At 45.0% G+C, this 24,480-nt stretch overlaps 1 protein-coding gene across 1 annotated transcript in view; it reads right to left on the bottom strand.

Annotated features, from left to right (window-relative positions):
- The window catches only part of KMO (kynurenine 3-monooxygenase), a 705,013-nt gene that overhangs the window by 479,314 nt on the left and 201,219 nt on the right, over positions 1-24,480 (bottom strand). Inside the window, exon 3 of the mRNA XM_077292788.1 lies at positions 8,236-8,333. Coding sequence (XP_077148903.1) covers positions 8,236-8,333 — 98 coding nt within the window. The remainder of the gene's footprint in view (positions 1-8,235; positions 8,334-24,480) is intronic.

Genomic DNA, 24,480 nt, shown 5'->3' with positions numbered 1-24,480 from the left:
CCAAACCCTAACCCTAACCCTAACCCTAAGGATAGGATCTCTAGTAACCCTAGGGATCCTAACCCTAACCCTAACCCTAGGGATCCTAACCCTAATCCTAACCCTTAGGGTTAGTGTTAGGATCCTAACCCTTAGGGTTAGGGTTAGGATCCCTAGGGTAACGGTTAGGGTTAGGGTTAGGATCCCTAGTAACCCTAGGAATACTAACCCTAACCCTAGCCCTTGGGATCCTAACCCTAACCCTTAGGGTTAGGGTTAGGATCCTAACCCTTAGGGTTAGGGTTAGGATCCCTAGGGTTATGGTTAGGGTTAGGGGTAGGGTTAGGGTTAGGGTTAGGATCCCAAGGGTTATGGTTAGGGTTAGGGGTAGGGTTAGGGTTAGGGGTAGGGTTAGGGTTAGGATCCCAAGGGTTATGGTTAGGGTTAGGGGTAGGGTTAGGGTTAGGATCCCAAGGGTTATGGTTAGGGTTAGGGTTAGGGGTAGGGTTAGGGTTAGGATCCCAAGGGTTATGGTTAGGGTTAGGGTTTGGATCCCTTTATCACCTTGATGGTGGGGGGTGGCTTATCAGTGACCTGGTGACCAGGACATTCTAATAAAAAGCTACCCCTAACCCTAACCCTAGCTAATTATATTAATAGTGTGTTTTCTAGTTGATTTTGATGATTGGTAGCTGTCACACACTTCTCAGCATGCGTTTCAAAAACGCAAACGCGGGAAAACGCCGCATTTTGCCGCAAATTTTTTTTTGCCGCAAAAACGCATGCGTCAAAAAAACGCGGCGTTTTGCCGCGTTTACATGCGTTTTTTCACCACATGCGTTTTTTTTTAAAACGCTGCAGATCAAAACGCAAGTGTGAAACCAGCCTAAGACCCAAAACTACAGCAGTAGAAATATACATCTCATACATTATCTTAAGGGAACAATTTATTTCAAACCAAGGTTCCCGGAGAGTGATAGATGTAATCTGACAGTATATGTGGACGTTCTAGGGGCTCGAGCCCTTTATGAAAAAAAATCAATAGGCTACACCTCAGTTGTTGATAAATTAAAGAAATTTGTTAATTTGTTACACATTCAAAATTACAATTGTTATAGCCCATGTAATAATAGAAACATTAGCAGACCCTCATGGTGCATCTACATGGTGTTTGCAGTGTACAGCAAAAAGTATATATTTAAGAGATTTCCCAGCATTGGTGCCGGCAAAGTATGTCACAAACAGTAGCATATATCACCTATAGGCTCATACTGTACACACGTGGTCAAAATTGTTGGTACCCCTCGTTTAATGACAGAAAAACCAACAATGGTCACAGAAATAACATGAATCTGACAAAAGTAATAATAGATTAAAAATCTATGAAAATGAACAAATGAAAGTCAGACATTGCTTTTCAACCATGCTTCCACAAAATAAAAAAAAAATAAATAAAACTCATGAAATAGGCCTGGACGGAAATGATGGAACCCCTGAAAATAATGTGACAAAAGGGACATGTTAAATCACAGTGTGTCCACTAATTAGCATCACAGGTGTATACAATCATGGAATCGGTGGGTTTGTATATAGGGCTGCAGATACTCACTGTGTTGTTTAGTTACATGGTGTGAATCACACTCAACATGGACCAGAGGAAGTAAAGGAACAGTTGTCTCAGGAGAATAGAAATTATAGACAAACATGTTAATGGTAAAAGGTATAAGACCGTCTCCCAGCAGCTTGATGTTCCTGTGACTACAGCTGCACATATTATTCAGAAATTTAAGATCCATGGGGATGTAGCCAACCTCCCTAGATGTTGCCGCAGGAGGAAAATTGATGACAAATCAAAGAAAAGGATTGTTCTGTCTTCATACACGTTGATACGGTGTGTGATCCAACATACAGCATAAACCACTTCTGTCTTCCAAATAAGCAGACTGTTCTCTGTAGTCTAACTTGTTTAATGGTAAACAGGTATTGTAAACGCGGTTAAACTATAAGAATACAAATGACACAGATAAGTATTGGGCCAAATAATAACACAGCTGATACTTCACAACTAACAGAGAAAGTATACAGTATGATGCAACTTGGGTATATAACTACATACAGTAAGTCTCTGATAATACATTTCCTATGTACTGGCTGCTATACAGTAAATCACATTCTGTACAACACTATATGACAAGAACCACCAGAGCTGCCGCCTCACCACCACCAGAGATGCCGCAACCCCAACCTTCTGTCTCTTCCCCATTATCCCGTAGAATGTAAGTCCGCAAGGACAGGGTCCTTTCCCCTCTGTACCAGTCTGTCATTGTAAATTTGTTTACTGTAAACGATATGTAAAACTCTGTACGTAACCCCTTTCTCCTGTACAGCACCATGGAATTAATGGTGCTATATAAATGAATAATAATAATAATAATAATAATAATATGATCAGGGCTGGTTTTTACAGTCACCTGTCATGTGATCGCCATTATTCAACAAATGAGGCTGGGGTTAAAGCCAAGGCTAGGGTTAGAGTCGGGACATTTTTATGTTCAAAAAGTCAAATGGTGCTGTTCATTTTTTACTTCAACATTGCTTCAGTTCTCGTGAAGCAACTGAAGGGTTAATAAACTTCTTGAATGTGGTTTTGAGTATTTTGAGGATTCAGATTTTAGAATGGTATCACATTTGGGTATTTTCTGTCATATAGGACCCTGAAAGTCACTTCAAATGTGATGTGGTCCCTAAAATAAATAGTTTTGTAAATTTAGTTAGAAAAATTAGAAATCGCTGGTCAACTTTTAACCCTTCTAACTTCCTAACAAAAAAAGATGTTTCCAAAATTGTGCTGATGTAAACTAGACATGTGGTAAATGTTAATAACTGTTTTGTGTGACATAACTCTGTGATTTGAGGGCACAAAAATTCAAAGTTTAAAAATTTTCAAAATTTTTGCAAATAATTTTTTTCATAAATAGACATAAGTCATAACATAAATGTTACCACTAGGGTTGAGCGAAACGGATCGGTCATTTTCAAAAGTCGCCGACTTTTGGCCCGACCCCAGCGTGGGATCGGCCACACGGTCGGCGATTTTCGCGCCAAAGTCGCGTTTCGTATGACGCTTTCCCCGCCATTTTTTTCAGCCAATGAAGGAGTGTGTGCAGCGTGATGACATGGGTTCCGGCTCGCTTTGTGCGGTGTCTCAAGGGGTAAAAGCGCCATCTTAACGTTTGGGATATAGCGATTCCCACAGTGAAACACAAATTTTGCAGGGACGGAGGAAAGAGAGAGAGAGAGAGAGAGAGAGAGAGAGAGGAAAAAAAAAAAAAATCAATCCCCATTGACTTGCATTGGGTTTCGTGTTTCGGTCGGCCCCCGACTTTTCACAATAATCGGCCGATTTCACACGATCCGACTTTCGAGACAGTCACGAAACCCGACTCGATCCTAAAAAAGCAAAAGTCACTCAACCCTAGTTACCACTATTATGAAGTATAGTATATCACAAGAAAACAAAATCAGTGGGATTGGTTGAAGCGTTACAGAGTTATTACCTCAATGTGACACGAGTCAGAATTTTAAAATTTGGCTAGGTCATTAACCCCTTCCTGACATCGGACGTACTATCCCGTCGAGGTGGGGTGGGCCCGTATGACCACCGACGGGATAGTACGTCCAGCGCGATCGGCGGCGCTCACGGGGGGAGCGCGGCCGATCGCGGCCGGGTGTCAGCTGCCTATCGCAGCTGACATCCGGCACTATGTGCCAGGAGCGGTCACGGACCGCTCCCGGCACATTAACCCCCGGCACACCGCGATCAAACATGATCGCGATGTGCCGGCGGTGCAGGGAAGCATCGCGCAGGGAGGGGGCTCCCTGCGGGCTTCCCTGAGCCCCCCGCAGCAACGCGATGTGATTGCGTTGCTGCGAGGGTCTTACCTCCCTCCCTTCCTGCTCCAGACCCGGATCCAAGATGGCCGCGGATCCGGGTCCTGCTGGGAGGGAGGTGGCTTCACAGAATCCTGCTCAGAGCAGGCACTGTGAAGCAGCCTGCACTTCTCTCAGATCGGTGATCTGTCAGAGTGCTATGCAAACTGGCAGATCACCGATCTGTATTGTCCCCCCCTGGGGCAAAGTAAAAAAGTAAAAAAAAAAATTTCAAAATGTGTAAAAAAAAAAAAAAAAAAAAATATTCCAAAATAATGAAAAAAAAAAATATATATTATTCCCATAAATACATTTCTTTATCTAAATAAAAAAAACAAAACAATAAAAGTACACATATTTAGTATCGCCGCGTCCGTAACGACCCGACCTATAAAACTGGCCCACTAGTTAACCCCTTCAGTAAACACCGTAAGAAGAAAAAAAAAAACGAGGCAAAAAACAACGCTTTATTATCATACCGCCGAACAAAAAGTGGAATAACACGCGATCAAAAAGACAGATATAAATAACCATGGTACCGCTGAAAGCAACATCTTGTCCCGCAAATAACGAGCCGCCATACAGCATGATCAGCAAAAAAATAAAAAAGTTATAGTCCTGAGAATAAAGCGATGCAAAAATAATTATTTTTTCCATAAAATAGTTTTTATCGTATAAAAGCGCCAAAACATAAAAAAATAATATAAATGAGGTATCGCTGTAATCGTACTGACCCGAAGAATAAAACTGCTTTATCAATTTTACCAAACGCGGAACAGTATAAACGCCTCCCCCAAAAGAAATTCATGAATAGCTGGTTTTTGGTCATTCTGCCTCACAAAAATCGGAATAAAAAGCGATCAAAAAATGTGACGTGCCCAAAAAGTTACCAATAAAAACGTCAACTTGTCCCACAAAAAACAAGACCTCACATGACTCTGTGGACCAAAATATGGAAAATTTATAGCTCTCAAAATGTGGTAACGCAAAAAATATTTTTTGCAATAAAAAGCGTCTTTCAGTGTGTGACGGCTGCCAATCATAAAAATCCGCTAAAAAACTCGCTATAAAAGTAAATCAAACCCCCCTTCATCACCCCCTTAGTTAGGGAAAAATAAAAAAAATGTATTTATTTCCATTTTCCCATTAGGGTTAGGGTTAGGGCTAGGGTTGGGGCTAGGGTTAAGGCTACAGTTAGGGTTGGGGCTAAAGATAGGGTTAGGGTTGGGGCTAAAGTTACGGTTAGGGTTTAGATTACATTTACGGTTGGGAATAGGGTTGGGATTAGGGTTAGGGGTGTGTCAGGGTTAGAGGTGTGGTTAGGGTTACTGTTGGGATTAGGGTTAGGGGTGTGTTTGGATTAGGGTTTCAGTTATAATTGGGGGGTTTCCACTGTTTCGGCACATCAGGGGCTCTCTAAACGCGACATGGCGTCCGATCTCAATTCCAGCCAATTCTGCGTTGAAAAAGTAAAACAGTGCTCCTTCCCTTCCGAGCTCTCCCGTGTGCCCAAACAGGGGTTTACCCCAACATATGGGGTATCAGCGTACTCAGGACAAATAGGACAACAACCTTTGGGGTCCAATTTCTCCTGTTACCCCTGGGAAAATACAAAACTGGGGCTAAAAAATAATTTTTGTGGGAAAAAAAAGGATTTTTTATTTTCACGGCTCTGCGTTATAAACTGTAGTGAAACACTTGGGGGTTCAAAGTTCTTACAACACATCTAGATAAGTTCCTTGGGGGGTCTAGTTTCCAAAATGGGGTCACTTGTGCGGGGCTTCTACTGTTTAGGTACATTAGGGGCTCTGCAAACGCAATGTGACGCCTGCAGACCATTCCATCTAAGTCTGCATTCCAAATGGCGCTCCTTCCCTTCCGAGCCCTCCCATGCATCCAAACGGTGGTTCTCCCCACATATGGGGTATCAGCGCACTCAGGACAAATTGGACAACAACTTTTGGGGTCCAATTTCTCCTGTTACCCTCGGGAAAATACAAAACTGGGGGCTGAAAAATAATTTTTGTGGGAAAAAATTTTTGTTTTATTTTTACGGCTCTGCATTATAAACTTCTGTGAAGCCCTTGGTGGGTCAAAGCACTCACCACACATCTAGATAAGTTCCTTAGGGGGTCTACTTTCCAACATGGTGTCACTTGTGGGGGGTTTCTACTGTTTAGGTACATTAGGGGCTCTGCAAACGCAATGTGACGCCTGCAGACCATTCCATCTAAGTCTGCATTCCAAATGGCGCTCCTTCACTTCCGAGCCCTTCCATGCGTCCAAACGGTGGTTCCCCCCCACATATGGGGTATCAGCGCACTCAGGACAAATTGGACAACAAATTTTGGGGTCCAATTTCTCCTGCTACCCTCGGGAAAATACAAAACTGGGGGCTGAAAAATAATTTTTGTGGGAAAAAATTTTTGTTTTATTTTTACAGCTCTGCATTATAAACTTCTGTGAAGCCCTTGGTGGGTCAAAGCACTCACCACACATCTAGATAAGTTCCTTACGGGGTCTACTTTCCAACATGGTGTCACTTGTGGGGGGTTTCTACTGTTTAGGTACATTAGGGGCTCTGCAAACGCAATGTGACGCCTGCAGACCATTCCATCTAAGTCTGCATTCCAAATGGCGCTCCTTCACTTCCGAGCCCTTCCATGCGTCCAAACGGTGGTTCCCCCCCACATTTGGGGTATCAGCGCACTCAGGACAAATTGGACAACAAATTTTGGGGTCCAATTTCTCCTGCTACCCTTGGGAAAATACAAAACTGGGGGCTAAAAAAATAATTTTTGTGGGAAAAAATTTTTGTTTTATTTTTACGGCTCTGCATTATTGACTTCTGTGAAGCCCTTGGTGGGTCAAAGCGCTCAAAACACATCTAGATAAGTTCCTTAGGGGGTCTACTTTCCAAAATGGTGTCACTTGTGGGGGCTTTCAATGTTTAGGCACATCAGTGGCTCTCCAAACGCAACATGGCGTCCCATCTCAATTCCTGTCAATTTTGCATTGAAAAGTCAAACGGTGCTACTTCCCTTCCGAGCTCTCCCATGCGCCCAAACAGTGGTTTACCCCCACATATGGGGTATCAGCGTACTCAGGACAAATTGTACAACAACTTTTGGGGTCCAATCTCTTCTCTTACCCTTGGGAAAATAAAAAATTGGGGGTGAAAAATAATTTTTGTGAAAAAATATGATTTTTTATTTTTACGGTTCTGCATTATAAACTTCTGTGAAGCACTTGGTGGGTCAAAGTGCTCACCACACCTCTAGATAAGTTCCTTAGGGGGTCTACTTTCCAAAATGGTGTCACTTGTGGGGGGTTTCAATGATTAGGCACATCAGGGGCTCCCCAAACGCAACATGGCGTCCCATCTCAATTCCAGTCAATTTTGCATTGAAAAGTCAAATGGCGCTCCTTCGCTTCCGAGCTCTGTCATGCGCCCAAACAGTGGTTTACCCCCACATATGGGTTATCGGCGTACTCAGGACAAATTGTACAACAACTTTTGGGGTCCATTTTCTCCTGTTACCCTTGGTAAAATAAAACAAATTGGAGCTGAAGTAAATTTTGTGTGAAAAAAAGTTAAATGTTCATTTTTATTTAAACATTCCAAAAATTCCTGTGAAGCACCAGAAGGGTTAATAAACTTCTTGAATATGGTTTTGAGCACCTTGAGGGGTGCAGTTTTTAGAATGGTGTCACACTTGGGTATTTTCTATCATATAGACCCCTCAAAATGACTTCAAATGAGATGTGGTCCCTAAAAAAAAATGGTGTTGTAAAAATGAGAAATTGCTGGTCAACTTTTAACCCTTATAACTCCCTAACAAAAAAAAATTTTGGTTCCAAAATTGTGCTGATGTAAAGTAGACATGTGGGAAATGTTACTTATTAAGTATTTTGTGTGACATATCTCTGTGATTTAAGGGCATAAAAATTAAAAGTTGGAAAATTGCAAAATTTTCAAAATTTTCGTCAAATTTCCATTTTTTTTGCAAATAAACGCAGGTAATATCAAATAAATTTTACCACTATCATGAAGTACAATATGTCACGAGAAAACAATGTCAGAATCGCCAAGATCCGTTGAAGCGTTCCAGAGTTATAACCTCATAAAGGGACAGTGGTCAGAATTGTAAAAATTGGCCCGGTCATTAACGTGCAAACCACCCTTGGGGGTGAAGGGGTTAAGGTCAAAATTAACTTGGTCACTAAGGGGTTAATGCTGAGTACTCCAAACAAATGAACCTCAACAATTACAATTATTCTACAGAATTTGGTTTTGAAACAAGACAGATTTTTTAAGGTATTTACCTTGTCTTCTAAACCAACAGCTTGGAGAGCTTGACGACCTCTGTATGACAAAGCCAAATTTATACTTCTTCCACTTACACTTTTGGCAGTTCTTATATCTATTATAATAAAATGAAAACTGTATTGTTATTTTTGTGTAAAATTATTTGAATTAAAACAGCAGCAAAGAAAATAATCAAATAATCATACATTAACATGAGTAATAAATAGTGTTGAGCGATACCGTCTGATACTTGAAAGTATCGGTATCGGAAAGTATCGGCCGATACCGGCAAAGTATCGGATCCAATCCGATACCGATACCCGATACCAATACAAGTCAATGGGACTCAAGTATCGGACGGTATTCCTGATGGTTCCCAGAGTCTGAAGGAGAGGAAACTCTCCTTCAGGCCCTGGGAACCATATTAATGTGTAAAATAAAGAATTAAAATAAAAAATATTGCTATACTCACCTCACCGAGGGAACCGGCAGCGTTGTTTGCTTAAAATGCGCGCTTTTCCTTCCTTCCGTGACGTCACGGCTTCTGATTGGTCGCTTGCCGCCCATGTGGCTGCGACGCGACCAATCACAGCAAGCCGTGACGTAATTTCAGGTCCTTCAGGATTTTAAAATTACGTTCTGGCTTGTGATTGGTCGCGTCGCGGTCACATGGGCGACGCGACCAATCACAAGCCGTGACGTCACGGGAGGCTGGACACGCGCGCATTTTAAAATGCGCGCGTCTCCTGCCTCCCGTGACGTCACGGCTTGTGATTGGTCGCGTCGCCCATGTGACCGCGACGCGACCAATCACAAAGCCGGAACGTAATTTTAAAATACTGAATGCCTAGAAGGACCTGAAAATTACGTCACGGCTTGCTGTGATTGGTCGCGTCGCGGCCACATGGGCGGCAAGCGACCAATCAGAAGCCGTGACGTCACGGAAGGAAGGAAAAGCGCGCATTTTAAGCAAACAACGCTGCCGGTTCCCTCGGTGAGGTCCAGGCTGCGTCGGAGAGGTGAGTATAGCAATATTTTTTATTTTAATTCTTTCTTTTACACATTAATGTTGTTTCGATACCGATACCCGATACCACAAAAGTATCGGATCTCGGTATCGGAATTCCAATACCCGCAAGTATCGGCCGATACCCGATACTTGCGGTATCGGAATGCTCAACACTAGTAATAAACGCTTTTACCTCAAGACAATATATAGATCTGAACCAATTTAAAAGAAAGGTAAACTGTCTCATTTAAAAAAAAACCTCTAAATATCATTTAATTGCAAAACTAGAAATGTAAATGTGTGCATGGTGTATTATGTATAAACTGAATCATTGTATGTACTCAGGTGCATGAGATCTGAAGTATGCAGCAGTCCTACTATTCCCTGGCAAAGTAGCTGAGCAGCAAGCATAGTAATTTCACTGGCTGTAATCTAGCAGGAGAATGTGTTAGGCCAGCGTCACACTAAACGTATGGAAAATCGGTCTCCCTGCCGAGAGTCGCACAAGTGTTCTCCGTATGGTCATCCGTGTGTAATGCGTTTGCAATATGATGATGCAATTTTCTCTCACCTATGTTTCCATATGACATCCGTATGGCTTTACATTTCTCACCGATTTTCCCCTTTGAATTTAATAGCTCAATGGGCTGAAATGAGGAGAATGTTTGTGTATTTCTCGCAAGCTAGATGAATGGTGCGTGAGGTGTCCGAGTTTTTCTCGCACCCATAGGCTTACATTGGCGAGTCTCTGACGATTTGTGCGTACAATCGCAGCATGCTGCAATTTTACACGCAGATCGAATACGCATGTGAAAAACACCAAAGTTACTTATCTGTAGCCTGTTTTTACGGAACCCAAGACAGCACACCTGAGAGAAGGGATCCACCCAGTCAGGACAGGAACCCTACTGAAAATAAAAGGGAGGTACCTCTCCCTCGCTTCAGTTGGTTTACAGAGCATGAGAGGTCCCCTGGTTAGTTCACATGGCAAACTATCACCACATTATATTAACAAAAAAACATCCCGAACTATAGTGCACACCAAAGGAGTGAAAAGGGGGGTGGAATATACAGGTGCTGTCATGGGCTCTGGAAAAAACGGCTACCAGTAAGTAACCTTGGTGTTTTCTCTTCCCCCATGATAGCACACCTGAGAGACTTTTGGAGAATGAAAAACCTTAGGGAGGGACCACCACTTGCAGCACCCTTCTACCAAATGTTAGGTCAGCAGAGGACGATAGATCTAGTCGGTAGTGTCTAAAGAAGGCATATGGTGAGGACCAGATAGCAGCCTTACATATCTGATCAATTGATACCTCTGCCTTCTCTGCCCAGGAGGTAGCCACAGCTCTGGTGAAGTGAGCCTTGATGCCTTCATGAACTGGAGCGCCACTCGATCCATCTGGCAATGGTACATTTAGATACACCGTACCCCTTTCTGCTACGCTGGAAGGCTACAAATAGGGACTGATCTTTCCTCCACTGACTAGTCATAGACATGTAGCACAACATGGACCTTCTCACGTCTAAAGTATGGAACTTCTCCTTCCCTGGATTCCTATGGTTATTACAAAATGATGGCAAGGTGATCTCCTGGCTCCTTTGCAACTTAAGAACTACCTTGGGAAGATATGCTGGATCTGGTCTTAGAACTACCCTGTCCTCGAAAACCTGAGTGTATACATGGCCTATAGATAGGGCCTGTAAGTCGCTCACCCTATGGGCTGATGTTAGGGCTACTAGCAACACCGTTTTAAGCATGAGGAATTTTGGTGACAACTGCTGTAAGGGCTCAAATGGGTCTCTGGTTAAAGCCTCTAAGACTAGATTCAGATCCCAGGGAGGAATTTTTGATACTATAACCGGTCTAGAGCTACTACAGGACCTTATGAAATGGGACACCCATCTATTGGATGCCAGGTTGCAATTATACAAGGCCCCCAAGGCCGAAACCTGAACCTTGAGTGTACTAGTTGCTAACCCAAGTTGTAATCCTGTCTGTAGAAACTCTAGAATAGGCCCCACTGGTGCTTCCTCCCCCAAAGGTTGACTCAGGAACTCTAAAAATTTTCTCCATGTTCTACCATAGATTCTCGATGCAATCAGCTTCCTACTCTTCAACAGGGTGGAGACTAGCCCTGGAGAAAACCCGAGCGACTCAGTAACACCCTCTCAAACTCCATGCTGTCAGATGGAAGTCCTTCACCTGAGAGTGGCGTACTGGGTAAGTAGGTCTGGAATCTCTGGTAAAATCCATGGATCTGAAACTGACATCTGCCTTAGAAGGGAAAACCATGGTCTCCTCGGCCAAAATGGAGCAATGAGGATCACCCTCACCTGATCCTCTCTGATCTTCCTCAGTACAGTCAGAATCATTGCTATCGGGGGAAATACGTAGGCCAGGGTAAATTTTCAGGGTATGTGCAGGGCATCTACCGCAAACGGATTTTCTGATGGATTTAGTGAGCAGAAATTCCTGACTTTCCTGTCGTGTATGGTGGAAAATAGGTCTATCACTGGCCTGCCCCAGGCCTGTACTATCTGCTGGAACACTCGGGGGTTCAGGGACCATTCTCCCTGTTTCAATTCCCTGCAACTCAGGAAGTCTGCCTTTGTACTTTCGATGCTCCTTATGTGAAGTGCCGTAAGAGATAGCAGGTGTTGTTCTGCTAACAGGATCTTGTTCCCCCCTGGCGGCTGATATAAGCCACCACACCGCTCGATTGTCTGACATGACCGGGTATGGCGGCCTCGAAGCAAGGGGAGAAAATGTCTCAAGACCTTTTCCACAGCCCACAGTTCCTTCATACTTGAACCCTGATCTCTTTCTAGAGAAGACCATGTTCCCTGCACTGCGTGGGACCTTAAATGTGCTCCCCATCCCGTATCACTCACATCGGTCATGATCACATCTTCCACTGGTCTTAGCCACTGGACCCCCGATGCCATATGCACTCTTACAGTCCACCAGGTTAGGGAATCTCTCACAATCAAGGAAAGATGTATTTTTCCTTCCAAATGTCCTTTCAATGATCTCTGCACTGACAGCACCTCCCACTGTAACTGCCTTAGGTCAAACTGTGCCCATCCTACTGCCGGTATAGAAGATGTTAGAGAGCCTAGCAGAGACATCGCCCTTCTCAGTGTCATTATGGGCTGTTGTATTGCTGACAGAACCAAACCCCTTATCGTGACAATTTTGCTCTCTGGCAGGAGGCAAAGTCAGTGTTTGGAGTCCAGTACCTACCCGAGGAAGGATTGTACCTTTTTTGGTACTAACTTCGACTTGAGGGTGTTAACCACCCATCCTAGCTCCATTAGAGTTAAAGTCATTTCCTTCACCTGATCTATACAGTGACCTTCTGACCTCCATACTAGAGTTGAGCGACTTTCATTTTTTTAAGATCGAGTCGGGTTTTGTGAAACCCGATTTTGTCCAGAGTCGAGTCGAGTGCAGTCGGCCGATTATCGCTAAAAGTCGGGGATCGACCGAAACACGAAACCCAATGCAAGTCAATGGGGAAGCATAGTCGGCAGTGAGTGGAGGCCAGGAAAACACCTACAGTGCCCATTTTAATGCCAAAAACATCCATTCTTGTTTCTGAAGCTTGTCAATCTTAATTAACTTTATAATAATAGTTGGGCATAGGGAATTGGGGGTCATTTGGCAAAAGTTGTGGGGGGAGTAGGGCCGGCTCAAGTTTTTCGTGGGCCCAGGAAATGCGGACTACGTCACGGCGGTGTTGCAGGGAAAGGTAAGTATTTCAACGTTGCAAGTGCTGTGATCCTGAGCAAGCAGGGGGGGCCCACTCGTTCGCATTGGCACTGGCACAGGGCCCCTCAAAGTACAGCGATGTGTGTTTGCATGGCGGGGGCGCCTCCCACCAGCAGCGACACTTTTGCGTACTCTGAGGGGCCCTGTGCCAGTGACGTCGCCAACGAGTATGCCCCCCCACCTGATGAAGGAACCTGCACTTTCATCTGCACCTTCCTCTCTGTCCCTGTGTAAGGTGGTATAACATGCGGGAAGGGGAACCTTACTTTCAGCAGGGTCAGATTCTGGCTGTGTAGAGTATAAGGGGAATGTAGTGGTCTAGGTCAATGTACCAGCAGACTCATCTAGCAGTGGCTGGGCAATGGGCAGGATGAGGAGGAAACAGATATAGGGCCAAAGAATAAAGTAGGCTAAATGCAGTTCAAAATTGGTAACAGGACTAAACAGGCGGCATTGCTTTGTTCAGTGGAGTAGCAAACCCAAGAGCAGCAGACACTGTTTCAAGGGCATAACCACACTAGTAGGCCAAATGCAGTTTAATATCTGATAGTATAGGGCGAAAGCCAGAATGTGGAAGCTCAGCTTTGTTCAGTTGAGGACAACACCAGGCAGGGGCAGACAGACACCTTTAGTAGGCCGGAACAGCCAATTGCATTTTTAAAAATGGTAATTTGGAACTGAAGGTTGAAGCTCAGCTTTATTCAGTTGAGGACAACACCAGGCAGGGGCAGACAGACACCTTTAGTAGGCCGGAACAGCCAATGGCATTTTTAAAAATGGTAATTTGGAACTGAAGGTTGAAGCTCAGCTTTATTCAGTTGAGGACAACACCAGGCAGGGGCAGACATTCACCTTTAGTAGGCCAGAACAGCCAATTGCATTTTTAAAAATGGTAATTTGGATCAGAAGGTTGAAGCTCAGCTTTATTCAGTTGAGGACAACACCAGGCAGGGGCAGACAGACACCTTTAGTAGGCCGGAACAGCCAATTTTTTTAAAAAACAGCAGTTAGTAAGAGGCAGAAGGTAGAAGCTCAGCTTTATTCAGTTGAGGACAACACCAGGCAGGGGCAGACAGACACCTTTAGTAGGCCGGAACAGCCAATTGCATTTTTAAAAATGGTAATTTGGAACAGAAGGTTGAAGCTCAGCTTTATTCAGTTGAGGACAACACCAGACAGGGGCAGACGGACACCTTTAGTAGGCCGGAACAGCCAATGGCATTTTTAAAAATGGTAATTTGGAACTGAAGGTTGAAGCTCAGCTTTATTCAGTTGAGGACAACACCAGGCAGGGGCAGACAGACACCTTTAGTAGGCCGGAACAGCCAATGGCATTTTTAAAAATGGTAATTTGGAAATGAAGGTTGAAGCTCAGCTTTATTCAGTTGAGGACAACACCAGGCAGGGGCAGACATTCACCTTTAGTAGGCCGGAACAGCCAATTGCATTTTTAAAAATGGTAATTTGGAACAGAAGGTTGAAGCTCAGCTTTATTCAGTTGAGGACAACACCAGGCAGGGGCAGACATTCACCTTTAGTAGGCCGGAACAGCCAATTGCATTTTTAAAAATGGTAATTTGGAACAGAAGGTTGAGGCTCAGCTTTATTCAGTTGAGGACAACACCAGGCAGGGGCAGACAGACACCTTTAGTAGGCCGGAACAGCCAATTGCATTTTTAAAAATGGTAATTTGGAACAGAAGGTTGAAGCTCAGCTTTATTCAGTTGAGGACAACACCAGGCAGGGGCAGACAGACACCTTTAGTAGGCCGGATCAGCCAATTTTTTAAAAAAACAGCAGTTAGTAAGAGGCAGAAGGTAGAAGCTCAGCTTTATTCAGTTGAGGACAACACCAGGCAGGGGCAGACAGACACCTTTAGTAGGCCGGAACAGCCAATGGCATTTTTAAAAATGGTAATTTGGAACAGAAGGTTGAGGCTCAGCTTTATTCAGTTGAGGACAACACCAGGCAGGGGCAGACAGACACCTTTAGTAGGCCGGAACAGCCAATTTTTTAAAAAAACAGCAGTTAGTAAGAGGCAGAAGGTAGAAGCTCAGCTTTATTCAGTTGAGGACAACACCAGGCAGGGGCAGACAGACACCTTTAGTAGGCCGGAACAGACAATTTTTAAAAAAAACAGCAGTTAGTAAGAGGCAGAAGGTAGAAGCTCAGCTTTATTCAGTTGAGGACAACACCAGGCAGGGGCAGACAGACACCTTTAGTAGGCCGGAACAGCCAATGGCATTTTTAAAAATGGTAATTTGGAACTGAAGGTTGAAGCTCTGCTTTATTCAGTTGAGGACAACACCAGGCAGGGGCAGACATTCACCTTTAGTAGGCCGGAACAGCCAATTGCATTTTTAAAAATGGTAATTTGGAACAGAAGGTTGAAGCTCAGCTTTATTCAGTTGAGGACAACACCAGGCAGGGGCAGACAGACACCTTTAGTAGGCCGGAACAGCCAATTTTTTAAAAAAACAGCAGTTAGTAAGAGGCAGAAGGTTGAACCTCAGCTTTATTCAGTTGAGGACAACACCAGGCAGGGGCAGACACCTTTAGAAGGACGGAACAGCCAATTTTTTTAAAAACAGCAGTTAATCAGAGCCAGAAGGTAGAAGCTCAGCTTTATTCAGTTGAGGACAACTTGAACTAGGGACTGCAGACAGACTTTGCAGGCTGTCCCCTGTGTGGACCATGCATCCAATACATTAACCCATTTAGCCACAAAGGACACGTAACCTTCCGTGGCCAGGCCTACAGGTCCATGTGTCTGTTGTCAGGTATACCTTTGGACTGACAAATTGACAGAATGCAAGGACAATGCGGTCTTTAACAAGCAGGTGGAGGGGTGGGATGGCTTTTCTCGCAAAAGAATTGTCAACTGGGTAGCTCATAGCGTGGTATATCGTAGTTCATCCTGGCTTTATTAATATTAAATTAAATAAAAAAATAGGCTCTAGGCACTTTATTATTGGTTCCAGGGGTACACGGGCAGCAGTGGTCAGGTGAGTGGAGGCCTAGTGGAAGGAGGGACCTTAGACAGGCTTCGAAGGCCTAACATAATAAAATGGGCTGGCGGTAGGCACTTTATTATTGGTTCCAGGGGTACACGGGCACAGTGGTCTGGTCAGTGGAGGCCTAGTGGAAGGAGGGACCGCAGACAGGCTTCAAAGGCCTAACATAATAAAATGGGCTGGCTGTAGGCACTTTATTATTGGTTCCAGGGGTACACGGGCAGCAGTGGTCAGGTGAGTGGAGGCCTAGTGGAAGGAGGGACCGCAGACAGGCTTCGAAGGCCTAACACAATAAAATGGGCTGGCTGTAGGCACTTTAAAATTGGTTCCAGGGGTACACGGGCAGCAGTGGTCTGGTCAGTGGAGGCCTAGTGGAAGGAGGGACCGCAGACAGGCTTCGAAGGCCTAACACAATAAAATGGGCTGGCTGTAGGCACTTTAAAATTGGTTCCAGGGGTACACGGGCAGCAGTGGTCTGGTCAGTGGAGGCCTAGTGGAAGGAGGGACCGCAGACAGGCTTCGAAGGCCTAAAATAACAAACAATAGGCTCATGGCAGCTTTACAGCGGTTACATGGATACACAGGCAGCTTGGTGGTGAGTGGAGGAGTATTTAAAGTAGGGACCGCAGACAGGCTATCAAAGGCCTAAAATAACAAACAATAGGCTCATGGCAGCTTTACAGCGGTTACATGGATACACAGGCAGCTTGGTGGTGAGTGGAGGAGTATTTAAAGTAGGGACCGCAGACAGGCTATCAAAGGCCTAAAATAACAAACAATAGGCTCATGGCAGCTTTACAGCGGTTACATGGATACACGGGCAGGCAGCTGGTGATGAGTGGAGGAGTATTTAAAGTAGGGACCGCAGACAGGCTATCAAAGGCCTAAAATAACAAACAATAGGCTCATGGCAGCTTTACAGCGGTTACATGGATACACAGGCAGCTTGGTGGTCAGTGGAGGAGTATTTAAAGTAGGGACCGCAGACAGGCTATCAAAGGCCTAAAATAACAAACAATAGGCTCATGGCAGCTTTACAGCGGTTACATGGATACACAGGCAGCTTGGTGGTGAGTGGAGGAGTATTTAAAGTAGGGACCGCAGACAGGCTATCAAAGGCCTAAAATAACAAACAATAGGCTCATGGCAGCTTTACAGCGGTTACATGGATACACGGGCAGGCAGCTGGTGATGAGTGGAGGAGTATTTAAAGTAGGGACCGCAGACAGGCTATCAAAGGCCTAAAATAACAAACAATAGGCTAATGGCAGCTTTACAGCGGTTACATGGATACACGGGCAGGCAGCTGGTGATGAGTGGAGGAGTATTTAAAGTAGGGACCGCAGACAGGCTATCAAAGGCCTAAAATAACAAACAATAGGCTCATGGCAGCTTTACAGCGGTTACATGGATACACAGGCAGCTTGGAGGTGAGTGGAGGAGTATTTAAAGTAGGGACCGCAGACAGGCTATCAAAGGCCTAAAATAACAAACAATAGGCTCATGGCAGCTTTACAGCGGTTACATGGATACACAGGCAGCTTGGTGGTGAGTGGAGGAGTATTTAAAGTAGGGACCGCAGACAGGCTATCAAAGGCCTAAAATAACAAACAATAGGCTCATGGCAGTTTTACATCGGTTACATGGATACACAGGCAGCTTGGTGGTCAGTGGAGGAGTATTTAAAGTAGGGACCGCAGACAGGCTATCAAAGGCCTAAAATAACAAACAATAGGCTCATGGCAGCTTTACAGCAGTTACATGGATACACAGGCAGCTTGGTGGTGAGTGGAGGAGTATTTAAAGTAGGGACCGCAGACAGGCTATCAAAGGCCTAAAATAACAAACAATAGGCTCATGGCAGTTTTACATCGGTTACATGGATACACAGGCAGCTTGGTGGTCAGTGGAGGAGTATTTAAAGTAGGGACCGCAGACAGGCTATCAAAGGCCTAAAATAACAAACAATAGGCTCATGGCAGCTTTACAGCGGTTACATGGATACACGGGCAGGCAGCTTGGTGGTGAGTGGAGGAGTATTTAAAGTAGGGACCGCAGACAGGCTATCAAAGGCCTAAAATAACAAACAATAGGCTCATGGCAGTTTTACAGCGGTTACATGGATACACGGGCAGGCAGCTTGGTGGTCAGTGGAGGAGTATTTAAAGTAGGGACCGCAGACAGGCTATCAAAGGCCTAAAATAACAAACAATAGGCTTATGGCAGTTTTACATCGGTTACATGGATACACGGGCAGGCAGCTTGGTGGTCAGTGGAGGAGTATTTAAAGTAGGGACCGCAGACAGGCTATCAAAGGCCTAAAATAACAAACAATAGGCTCATGGCAGCTTTACAGCGGTTACATGGATACACGGGCAGGCAGCTTGGTGGTCAGTGGAGGAGTATTTAAAGTAGGGACCGCAGACAGGCTATCAAAGGCCTAAAATAACAAACAATAGGCTCATGGCAGCTTTACAGCGGTTACATGGATACACAGGCAGCTTGGTGGTGAGTGGAGGAGTATTTAAAGTAGGGACCGCAGACAGGCTATCAAAGGCCTAAAATAACAAACAATAGGCTCATGGCCGCTTTACAGCGGTTACATGGATACACGGGCAGGCAGCTGGTGATGAGTGGAGGAGTATTTAAAGTAGGGACCGCAGACAGGCTATCAAAGGCCTAAAATAACAAACAATAGGCTCATGGCAGCTTTACAGCGGTTACATGGATACACAGGCAGCTTGGTGGTCAGTGGAGGAGTATTTAAAGTAGGGACCGCAGACAGGCTATCAAAGGCCTAAAATAACAAACAATAGGCTCATGGCAGCTTTACAGCGGTTACATGGATACACAGGCAGCTTGGTGTTGAGTGGAGGAGTATTTAAAGTAGGGACCGCAGACAGGTTATCAAAGGCCTAAAATAACAAACAATAGGCTCATGGCAGCTTTACAGCGGTTACATGGATACACGGGCAGGCAGCTGGTGATGAGTGGAGGAGTATTTAAAGTAGGGACCGCAGACAGGCTATCAAAGGCCTAAAATAACAAACAATAGGCTCATGGCAGCTTTACAGCGGTTACATGGATACACGGGCAGGCAGCTGGTGATGAGTGGAGGAGTATTTAAAGTAGGGGCCGCAGACAGGCTATCAAAGGCCTAAAATAACAAACAATAGGCTCATGGCAGCTTTACAGCGGTTACATGGATACACAGGCAGCTTGGTGGTGAGTGGAGGAGTATTTAAAGTAGGGACCGCAGACAGGCTATCAAAGGCCTAAAATAACAAACAATAGGCTCATGGCAGCTTTACTGCGGTTACATGGATACACAGGCAGCTTGGTGGTGAGTGGAGGAGTATTTAAAGTAGGGACCGCAGACAGGCTATCAAAGGCCTAAAATAACAAACAATAGGCTCATGGCAGTTTTACATCGGTTACATGGATACACAGGCAGCTTGGTGGTCAGTGGAGGAGTATTTAAAGTAGGGACCGCAGACAGGCTATCAAAGGCCTAAAATAACAAACAATAGGCTCATGGCAGTTTTACATCGGTTACATGGATACACGGGCAGGCAGCTGGTGATGAGTGGAGGAGTATTTAAAGTAGGGACCGCAGACAGGCTATCAAAGGCCTAAAATAACAAACAATAGGCTCATGGCAGCTTTACAGCGGTTACATGGATACACGGGCAGGCAGCTTGGTGGTGAGTGGAGGAGTATTTAAAGTAGGGACCGCAGACAGGCTATCAAAGGCCTAAAATAACAAACAATAGGCTCATGGCAGCTTTACAGCAGTTACATGGATACACAGGCAGCTTGGTGGTGAGTGGAGGAGTATTTAAAGTAGGGACCGCAGACAGGCTATCAAAGGCCTAAAATAACAAACAATAGGCTCATGGCAGTTTTACATCGGTTACATGGATACACAGGCAGCTTGGTGGTCAGTGGAGGAGTATTTAAAGTAGGGACCGCAGACAGGCTATCAAAGGCCTAAAATAACAAACAATAGGCTCATGGCAGCTTTACAGCGGTTACATGGATACACGGGCAGGCAGCTTGGTGGTGAGTGGAGGAGTATTTAAAGTAGGGACCGCAGACAGGCTATCAAAGGCCTAAAATAACAAACAATAGGCTCATGGCAGTTTTACATTGGTTACATGGATACACAGGCAGCTTGGTGGTCAGTGGAGGAGTATTTAAAGTAGGGACCGCAGACAGGCTATCAAAGGCCTAAAATAACAAACAATAGGCTCATGGCAGCTTTACAGCGGTTACATGAATACACAGGCAGCTTGGTGGTGAGTGGAGGAGTATTTAAAGTAGGGACCGCAGACAGGCTATCAAAGGCCTAAAATAACAAACAATAGGCTCATGGCAGTTTTACAGCGGTTACATGGATACACGGGCAGGCAGCTTGGTGGTCAGTGGAGGAGTATTTAAAGTAGGGACCGCAGACAGGCTATCAAAGGCCTAAAATAACAAACAATAGGCTCATGGCAGCTTTACAGCAGTTACATGGATACACAGGCAGCTTGGTGGTGAGTGGAGGAGTATTTAAAGTAGGGACCGCAGACAGGCTATCAAAGGCCTAAAATAACAAACAATAGGCTCATGGCAGTTTTACATCGGTTACATGGATACACAGGCAGCTTGGTGGTCAGTGGAGGAGTATTTAAAGTAGGGACCGCAGACAGGCTATCAAAGGCCTAAAATAACAAACAATAGGCTCATGGCAGCTTTACAGCGGTTACATGGATACACGGGCAGGCAGCTTGGTGGTGAGTGGAGGAGTATTTAAAGTAGGGACCGCAGACAGGCTATCAAAGGCCTAAAATAACAAACAATAGGCTCATGGCAGTTTTACATTGGTTACATGGATACACAGGCAGCTTGGTGGTCAGTGGAGGAGTATTTAAAGTAGGGACCGCAGACAGGCTATCAAAGGCCTAAAATAACAAACAATAGGCTCATGGCAGCTTTACAGCGGTTACATGGATACACAGGCAGCTTGGTGGTGAGTGGAGGAGTATTTAAAGTAGGGACCGCAGACAGGCTATCAAAGGCCTAAAATAACAAACAATAGGCTCATGGCAGTTTTACAGCGGTTACATGGATACACGGGCAGGCAGCTTGGTGGTCAGTGGAGGAGTATTTAAAGTAGGGACCGCAGACAGGCTATCAAAGGCCTAAAATAACAAACAATAGGCTCATGGCAGCTTTACAGCGGTTACATGGATACACAGGCAGCTTGGTGGTGAGTGGAGGAGTATTTAAAGTAGGGACCGCAGACAGGCTATCAAAGGCCTAAAATAACAAACAATAGGCTCATGGCAGCTTTACAGCGGTTACATGGATACACGGGCAGGCAGCTGGTGATGAGTGGAGGAGTATTTAAAGTAGGGACCGCAGACAGGCTATCAAAGGCCTAAAATAAAAAACAATAGGCTCATGGCAGCTTTACAGCGGTTACATGGATACACAGGCAGCTTGGTGGTCAGTGGAGGAGTATTTAAAGTAGGGACCGCAGACAGGCTATCAAAGGCCTAAAATAACAAACAATAGGCTCATGGCAGCTTTACAGCGGTTACATGGATACACAGGCAGCTTGGTGGTGAGTGGAGGAGTATTTAAAGTAGGGACCGCAGACAGGCTATCAAAGGCCTAAAATAACAAACAATAGGCTCATGGCAGCTTTACAGCGGTTACATGGATACACGGGCAGGCAGCTGGTGATGAGTGGAGGAGTATTTAAAGTAGGGACCGCAGACAGGCTATCAAAGGCCTAAAATAACAAACAATAGGCTCATGGCAGCTTTACAGCGGTTACATGGATACACGGGCAGGCAGCTGGTGATGAGTGGAGGAGTATTTAAAGTAGGGACCGCAGACAGGCTATAAAAGGCCTAAAATAACAAACAATAGGCTCATGGCAGCTTTACAGCGGTTACATGGATACACAGGCAGCTTGGTGGTGAGTGGAGGAGTATTTAAAGTAGGGACCGCAGACAGGCTATCAAAGGCCTAAAATAACAAACAATAGGCTCATGGCAGTTTTACATCGGTTACATGGATACACAGGCAGCTTGGTGGTCAGTGGAGGAGTATTTAAAGTAGGGACCGCAGACAGGCTATCAAAGGCCTAAAATAACAAACAATAGGCTCATGGCAGTTTTACATCGGTTACATGGATACACAGGCAGCTTGGTGGTCAGTGGAGGAGTATTTAAAGTAGGGACCGCAGACAGGCTATCAAAGGCCTAAAATAACAAACAATAGGCTCATGGCAGCTTTACAGCGGTTACATGGATACACGGGCAGGCAGCTTGGTGGTGAGTGGAGGAGTATTTAAAGTAGGGACCGCAGACAGGCTATCAAAGGCCTAAAATAACAAACAATAGGCTCATGGCAGTTTTACAGCGGTTACATGGATACACGGGCAGGCAGCTTGGTGGTCAGTGGAGGAGTATTTAAAGTAGGGACCGCAGACAGGCTATCAAAGGCCTAAAATAACAAACAATAGGCTTATGGCAGTTTTACAGCGGTTACATGGATACACGGGCAGGCAGCTTGGTGGTCAGTGGAGGAGTATTTAAAGTAGGGACCGCAGACAGGCTATCAAAGGCCTAAAATAACAAACAATAGGCTCATGGCAGCTTTACAGCGGTTACATGGATACACGGGCAGGCAGCTTGGTGGTCAGTGGAGGAGTATTTAAAGTAGGGACCGCAGACAGGCTATCAAAGGCCTAAAATAACAAACAATAGGCTCATGGTAGCTTTACAGCGGTTACATGGATACACAGGCAGCTTGGTGGTGAGTGGAGGAGTATTTAAAGTAGGGACCGCAGATAGGCTATCAAAGGCCTAAAATAACAAACAATAGGCTCATGGCAGCTTTACAGCGGTTACATGGATACACGGGCAGGCAGCTGGTGATGAGTGGAGGAGTATTTAAAGTAGGGACCGCAGACAGGCTATCAAAGGCCTAAAATAACAAACAATAGGCTCATGGCAGCTTTACAGCGGTTACATGGATACACAGGCAGCTTGGTGGTCAGTGGAGGAGTATTTAAAGTAGGGACCGCAGACAGGCTATCAAAGGCCTAAAATAACAAACAATAGGCTCATGGCAGCTTTACAGCGGTTACATGGATACACAGGCAGCTTGGTGGTGAGTGGAGGAGTATTTAAAGTAGGGACCGCAGACAGGCTATCAAAGGCCTAAAATAACAAACAATAGGCTCATGGCAGCTTTACAGCGGTTACATGGATACACGGGCAGGCAGCTGGTGATGAGTGGAGGAGTATTTAAAGTAGGGACCGCAGACAGGCTATCAAAGGCCTAAAATAACAAACAATAGGCTCATGGCAGCTTTACAGCGGTTACATGGATACACGGGCAGGCAGCTGGTGATGAGTGGAGGAGTATTTAAAGTAGGGACCGCAGACAGGCTATCAAAGGCCTAAAATAACAAACAATAGGCTCATGGCAGCTTTACAGCGGTTACATGGATACACAGGCAGCTTGGTGGTGAGTGGAGGAGTATTTAAAGTAGGGACCGCAGACAGGCTATCAAAGGCCTAAAATAACAAACAATAGGCTCATGGCAGTTTTACATCGGTTACATGGATACACAGGCAGCTTGGTGGTCAGTGGAGGAGTATTTAAAGTAGGGACCGCAGACAGGCTATCAAAGGCCTAAAATAACAAACAATAGGCTCATGGCAGTTTTACATCGGTTACATGGATACACAGGCAGCTTGGTGGTCAGTGGAGGAGTATTTAAAGTAGGGACCGCAGACAGGCTATCAAAGGCCTAAAATAACACACAATAGGCTCATGGCAGCTTTACAGCAGTTACATGGATACACAGGCAGCTTGGTGGTGAGTGGAGGAGTATTTAAAGTAGGGACCGCAGACAGGCTATCAAAGGCCTAAAATAACAAACAATAGGCTCATGGCAGTTTTACATCGGTTACATGGATACACAGGCAGCTTGGTGGTCAGTGGAGGAGTATTTAAAGTAGGGACCGCAGACAGGCTATCAAAGGCCTAAAATAACAAACAATAGGCTCATGGCAGCTTTACAGCGGTTACATGGATACACGGGCAGGCAGCTTGGTGGTGAGTGGAGGAGTATTTAAAGTAGGGACCGCAGACAGGCTATCAAAGGCCTAAAATAACAAACAATAGGCTCATGGCAGCTTTACAGCGGTTACATGGATACACAGGCAGCTTGGTGGTGAGTGGAGGAGTATTTAAAGTAGGGACCGCAGACAGGCTATCAAAGGCCTAAAATAACAAACAATAGGCTCATGGCAGTTTTACATCGGTTACATGGATACACAGGCAGCTTGGTGGTCAGTGGAGGAGTATTTAAAGTAGGGACCGCAGACAGGCTATCAAAGGCCTAAAATAACAAACAATAGGCTCATGGCAGCTTTACAGCGGTTACATGGATACA

This window comes from Ranitomeya variabilis, chromosome 2 (assembly GCF_051348905.1).
Source record: "Ranitomeya variabilis isolate aRanVar5 chromosome 2, aRanVar5.hap1, whole genome shotgun sequence".
In the NCBI taxonomy this organism is placed as follows: domain Eukaryota; kingdom Metazoa; phylum Chordata; class Amphibia; order Anura; family Dendrobatidae; genus Ranitomeya; species Ranitomeya variabilis.
This window is presented reverse-complemented; position numbering and strand designations above follow the sequence as displayed.